This window comes from Trichechus manatus, unplaced genomic scaffold (assembly GCF_000243295.1).
Source record: "Trichechus manatus latirostris isolate Lorelei unplaced genomic scaffold, TriManLat1.0 scaffold00002, whole genome shotgun sequence".
Taxonomy (NCBI): Eukaryota; Metazoa; Chordata; class Mammalia; order Sirenia; family Trichechidae; genus Trichechus; species Trichechus manatus.
The window spans coordinates 4,230,128-4,236,812 of NW_004443938.1; the positions used below are offsets into that span (position 1 = coordinate 4,230,128).

At 52.7% G+C, this 6,685-nt stretch overlaps 1 protein-coding gene across 1 annotated transcript in view; it reads left to right on the plus strand.

Moving 5' to 3' along the window:
• The window catches only part of RPS6KA2 (ribosomal protein S6 kinase A2), a 232,142-nt gene that overhangs the window by 152,634 nt on the left and 72,823 nt on the right, over positions 1–6,685 (plus strand). The window contains exons 7-8 of the mRNA XM_004368781.2: positions 3,612–3,649; positions 6,455–6,597. Of these exons, the coding sequence (XP_004368838.1) occupies positions 3,612–3,649; positions 6,455–6,597 (181 nt within the window). The remainder of the gene's footprint in view (positions 1–3,611; positions 3,650–6,454; positions 6,598–6,685) is intronic.

Here is a 6,685-nt window from a genome sequence, read left to right on the forward strand (position 1 = left end):
GTCTACACTGCACAGGTGGGGCAGGAGCTGGGAGAGGAGGACAGTGTTGGTGTCTACACTGCACAGGTGGGGCAGGAGCTGGGAGAGGAGGCCGGCCTGTGTTTTCTGACCACACGTTCCCTCTCTCACACCCGTGGGCTGGGGAGACTCATCCCGCCGTTAGGGACACCCCAAACATCTTCTCCTCTGAGTTCGTTTGTCTCTTCCTCTGCCCCTTCCCTCGCCCGGCCCGCCCCTGTTCTCCTCTAGGGTTAGGAAACTCTTTAAGCTACTTAAGTAAACCAAGGAAAATGGTCGGTTACCCTTTTGTTAAATAACTGGTTAGCACATTTGTAGGGGACAACTCAGATTAGCTTTTCCAAGAGTTTTTCTAAAAGAGGATGGCCTCAGAATTCCCAGTCCCAAATTCTAGTAAGATTTGTGTATTGTTGGCAGTGATAATCTGTAATATTATTTCTGGTATATTTAGCTAATCTATTCCAAATTACAAAAATTTTTTTAAAAAAAATACCCAAACTCATTGCTGTTGAGTTAATTCTGACTCATAGCAACCCTACAGGACAGAGTAGAACGGCCTCATACGAAGTCCCTCCAAAATAACAGCATTCCCATTTCAGATTTTTGCTTATATATTCTGGGTAGAGCTAACACATAAACAAGGAGCCAGCCACTTTGAGAGAAGAGATGTAATGGATGCAGTTAAGCACTCAGCTGCTAACGGAAATGTTGGCAGTTCAAACCCAGTAGCCACTGCGATGGAGAGAGATGTGGCAGTCTGTTTCCGTAAAGATTTACAGGCTTGGAAACCCTATGGGGCACATCTACTCTGTCTTATAGGGTCACGATGAGTCAAAATCGACTGGACGGCAACAGGTTGTTATTCTTGGTTTAATTGACTGACCACCTCCTGTTCACCATGTTCACCCTAAATAGCATGTCTGACACACAGACACCTGACACTGGACAGATGAGGTTGGCAGCGTTCTACCAGTCCCGTGCACTCACAGACCAGGACCACGGGAGGAAGACACCTTGCAGACCCACACAGGGTTACACTTGGGAGCAGAGTGAACCCGCAAGGGCTGTGGGAGGCAGGCTTTGTAGTAACAAGAGGGTGGGGTGCCCCCTGGCTCCCGCAGGAGCATGCAATGGGCTTGCTTGAATAAACCCGTGGGCTGGCAGGGAGGCGACACCCATTAGATTGAGGACCGGGTGGGGTGCAGCTGGTCCAGCTGATAGAGGAACTGGGAGGGTGCATGGAAAACCTTTCCTGTTGGGTGGGGGAGTTCTGGTGAGAGCAGGTGAACTCAGGTTAGGCCTTCAGGGTCTTGTGGGGTCAGAGGTGTTCAGGCAGCACTTGAAACGTCGGGTCTACGACCCACTGGCCTCAACAGTGGTCCCCGTGGGGAGTGCCTGCTGGTCTGACCCACTGCTCACTGCATGGTGAAGTCGATTATACCCCCACTGGGACAAGGTGGCACTGGTGGGACCAGCCAGCCTTGGGCACACCAGGCCACAGTGCCGTGAGTCAGGACCTCCTCACCGAGGGTCGGTCAGGAGCTGGGATTCCAGGTCTCGTCCTCTGTCCCCTACATCCAACTGAGAAACGTGCAGTCCTTCTCGGAAGCCAATTTGACTAAATGTGCAATCTACACAGGACCACTGGGTTTGCCTAGAACCAAGGTCACTCCACACACATACGATATGAAGTGGATTTGCCTGTGAGCAGAGGGAATCTCGTATAACGCAAGGCTGTGCCTTAACCACCCGTGAGGCAGGACATCCTTAGCCGCACTTGTAAATTTTTACGTGACCATAAAAAGCCCTGTCCTGAACAGTCCCAGAGAAAGAACAGTATCTTATTCGCTGCAACTGTCTCCCTCAGACAGCAGGTGCGTGAGGCCAAATTTCAGAGTGGACCCCAGTGGGCGGGGGGGTCAGTACCGGGAACCTCAGGCATCACCCTGCCCCCATCCCAGTTGTGAAATTACGAGGTGGTCACTGCAGCCGGGCCCACTGTCTTTGGTCCTTGCGGAGGTCACCTCAGAAGTTAATCCCGTTTTAATCACCTCCTAGCTCCGGAGTATCGTGTTACAGGCGTCCCTGCTCACTTAGCTCTCTGATGTCCCCTCCCCTGGTAGACATGCTGGTGGGATGATTCCTGTGCGGCCGCGCATGCCCTGAGCACGCATGAAGTCAGCGTGTGCTTGCTGTCTCCTTTAGACCAAGGTGGTCCTCACAGTCAAAGACACAGCCACTTGCGCAGTTGAAGGAAAAGCTTGTGTTGTTGTTGTTAGAGGTCTTAGAGAACTGAGCTTGCAGGTCGTTCATTTCTGGGTAAACGCGAAGTATAACAGAAACGCTACCATAAGAACGTTTGCCCTGTTAGGTATAAATTGTCGTCTTCCTTATACGCTGTGACTTTTCTCTCCATTTATATGGAATAGTAGCTGTCTTCCTAATCCCACAGCCGATTTTTTTCCGAAAGGCAAAAAACCAGTTGCTGTTTGGCTGATTCCCACTCCCGGTGACCCCATGCGTGCCGGAGTAGATCTGTGCTCCACAGGGTTTTCAGTGACTAAGTTTTCAGAAGTAGATCCCCAGGCCTTTCTTTCGAGGTGCTTCTGGGTAGACTTGAACTTCCAACCTTTGGGTTAGCAGCTGAGCGTGTTAACCATCTAGCCCACCCAGGGATTCCTTCAGAAAGGCATCGTGTGTGAGTCCTTCAAGCCTTGCAGTTGTTTCCCTCCATCCCCTCCTCGGTCTCTTTAGGGCCAAGTTGGTGCACCGCAGGGTCTAGGGTGGAGCAGGATTAGATTACAGCCAAAAACAGAGGCAGAGATGGCTAGGGGCCACGGGGATTCTGGGTGTCACCGCCCGAGACCCCAGCCCCAGCCCAGAGGCCCAGGAGGAAGGCATTGGCTCAGAGCTCGCCCGTCTCCTTCTGAACCAGGAACATGCTCTGCCCGAGGCAGGAGAGCAGGGAAGGACAAAGCCACGTCTCAGTCCTGGGCATCCAGATAAACATCCAGTGTGGATCTGCATCACGAAGCAAAGCCTGCCTGGCCCCAGGAGCTCTCACTGCTGAGTCACGGCCGCACGCAGGCTCACCAGCCAGCACTGTCCCGAGAGCAGGTGGAGGTGCTGCACTTAGGGGAGAAAAGCTGGTCCCCAGCCATCGAGGCCTTGCCTGGGTGCAGAAAAATCGCTACCAAGCGGCTCTGGGTCTCCAAGGGCCGGAGTGTCCTAGTGCCTCTCAATCCTGTTCTTCACGCAGATGGTCTGTGAGTTCCTGCATCCTGGAGGCTCAGTAATTTCTAAAGCCTGCAGACCCCCAGCTTCTGCCTGGTTAACCACTCACATGAGCAGGCAGGACCCCCCGAGCCACCCTAAACAGCCGTCATCTGAATACCCCCCGCTGCAGAAGCTGCTGAGTTAGGAAGCAGTGACCTGAAGCCCCACATTTAGAATGACAGATGAGGTCAGCCATGCCCAGACCCGAGGAAGCCTCTGCAGACGCAGCCGTCACGGTGTCCCCTCTGACCTCAACTGTGTCATCTGACATCCCGGGTCTCTTTCTAAAGCCTCTCCCCTCTTTCCTTTCCTTTCAGCATCCTCCTGGATGAAGAAGGACACATTAAGATCACAGGTTTGTACAAGACGGCCGTTCCCTCTGTGACTTCATCCCAGCCCTGGGAAATGTGGGGGGCCAGTTCAAAGCCAGTGCCCTGGAGTCACCCCGATTCTGCAGGTGCTCCCTTCGGTCTGGCTGCATTATCTGTGGATGTGGACTAGTTATGCTATTGTGTGTCCCCACCAGCATTTGGAAATTTTAGAAATTCCCAGGTGGGCATTTTTTCCCTCTCTCCTTTCCATGCCCCTCCCTTTTCCTTCTGACCTGCCAAGTCCCCTCCAGGACCCCTCTAGCACCCCACTGCTGGCCCTCGGCCTCGCTGAGTTTGGGGCATGTGTGAGACCCCAGGGCACAGTCTGACCGCGGCACGTGTTCCAAGCCACCCTCGAGCACCCCGCACTGCGTCCTTAGTGCGCTACCACTCCAGCGCCACCATTTCTTCTGTTGTTGTAGTTAGGTGCTGTCAAGTCGGTTCCGACCCATAGCAACGCCGTGCCCAACGGAACGAAACACCGCCTGGTCCTGCACCATCCTCACAATCGTTGTTATGCTTGAGCCCATTGTTGCAGCCACTGAGTCAGTCCATCTCCTTGAGGGTCTTCCTCTTTTTTGCTGACCCTCTACTTTACCAAGCGTGATGTCCTTCTCCAGGAACTGATCCCTCCTGATAACATGTCCAAAGTATGTGATACATAGTCTCACCATCCTTGCTTCTAAGGAGCATTCTGACTGTGCTTCTTCCAAGACAGATTTGTTTCTTCTTCTGGCAGGCCATGGTATATTCGATATTCTTCACCAACACCATAATTCAAAGGCACCAATTCTTTGGTCTTCCTTATTCATTGCCCAGCTTCCCATGCCTGTGAGGTGACTGAAAACACCATGGCTTGGGTCAGGTGAATCTTAGTCTTTAAAGTGACATCTTTGCTTTTGAACACTTTAAAAGAGGTCTTTTGCAGCAGATCTGCCCAATGCAATATGTCGTTTGATTTCTTGACTGCTGCTTCCGTGGGCGTTGATTGTGGATCCAGGTAAAATGAAATCCTTAACAACTTCAATCTTTTCTCCATTTATCATGATATTGCTTATTGGTCGAGTTGTAAGGATTTTTGTTTTCTTTATATTAAAGTGTAATCCATACTGAAGGCTGTAGTCTTTGATCTTCAGCAGTAAGTGCTTCTTAATCCAAGAAGTTGGACTCTGTGAAGAAGAACGCAGCATCAGGATTGGAGGAAGACTCATTAACTACCTGCGATATGCAGATGACATGACCTTGCTTGCTGAAAGTGAAGAGGACTTGAAGCACTTACTGATGAAGATCAAAGACCACGGCCATTTCTCCTGGACTGCTGCCAAAAACCCAAACAAAACCACTGCCATCAAGTTGACTGTGACTCACGGTGACCCCATGTGGTACATGCAGAACTACTTCATAGGGTTTTCGTGGCTATCATCTTACAGAAGCAGATCACCAGGCCTTTCTTCCATCACACCACTGGCTGGGTTTGAACTGCCAACCTGTAAGTTAGAAGTTGAATGTCTATCTCTTGCACCACCAGGGACCTGTGGACCACTGCAGGCACCTCCCTACAGACCTCCTTACTCACAGCCCATCCTCCTCATCGCCACCAGGAGCAAGTCAGACTGAAAATGCCCTCTGGTTCCATGATCTCCCATTTGTACAAGTGCCCCACAGCTGCTGAAACAAATCACCACAAACTCAGTGGCCTTAAACGGCACACACTTATCATCTTACCGACCTGGAGCTCAGAAATCCAAACTGGGGCTAACATCAAGTTGTTGGCAGGGCAGGTTCCCCTGGAGGCTCCCGGGAGAACCTATCCCTGGCCTTTTCCACCTTCTAGAGGCCACCCGCATTCCTTGGCTTCTGGTCCCCTGCTTGCATCACTCCAACCTCTACTCTGTTATCCCATCTCCTTCTCTGATCCTCCTGCCTCCCTCTAATGAGGGTCCTTGTGATTACATTGTGCTAACCCAGATAACCCAGGACAGTCTCCCCCTTGCGACACCTTCACTTAATCACACCTGCAAAGTCCCCTTTGTCCTGGGAGGTGCCATAGCCCAGGTCCCGGGTTAAGACATGCATATCTGTGGGTCCCTTTCTCTGGCCCCCGTCCCAGCCTCTTCCCTGTGCGTGCCCACACTGCATCCATCAGTCAGTTGACCAGCAGGCCCCTGAATCAAACACGCCCCACCTCAGGGCAGGGCTTTGGTGCGTGTGCTGCTTCCTTTGGATGTCCTGCCTCCCTCCCTCTGCCCTGGGCGTCCCCTCCTCCTCCTCAGAGCTCAGCTGGGGCCTGACCCTCTGCATGAGGCTTCCCGGGGGTCCCAGACCCCTCCTTCTCTGCCTACGATGTTCGGACGCTGGACCCTGCAGCCCCGGGTCGCTCGTCTGCCGCTCCGCTTTGTCGCTGAGGACAGAGTTTGTCCTATGCATCTGGTGTCCCTAGAGTCTAGCATTCTGCATGCAGTTATTGCACAAAAATGATTATTAAATATTTTAAATGCCTGTTGAAGTTGAAAAATTAGACTTTTATAGTTCATGAGCTTAGACAGGAAGTGTGACTGCCCATTTGGCCGACTTCCCGGAGCGCCCCCTGCTGGCCGTCACGCAGGATGCCTGGTGCCCTCAGTGTCTGGGGACGGTCCCTGACAGGACCTTCCTCTCCGCTCCCTCCACTCCATCCCGACTTTGGCCTAGTCTCTCAGGTCACCGGTCAGGAGTCTGCCTAGGGACCAACCGACCGCTGAACCCAACTGGTGGGTTGAAGAAAGGCTCTTTGTTGTTCTTACGTTTAGATTTCGGCCTGAGCAAGGAGGCCATCGACCATGACAAGAGGGCATACTCCTTCTGCGGGACCATCGAGTACATGGCACCCGAGGTGGTGAACCGGCGGGGCCACACGCAGAGCGCCGACTGGTGGTCCTTCGGCGTGCTCATGGTGAGGTTCCTCCTGGTCCTGGGGTCCCTCGGCTCGTGGTGAGGCCCCTCCTGGTCCTGGGGTCCCTCGGCTCATGGTGAGGTTCCTC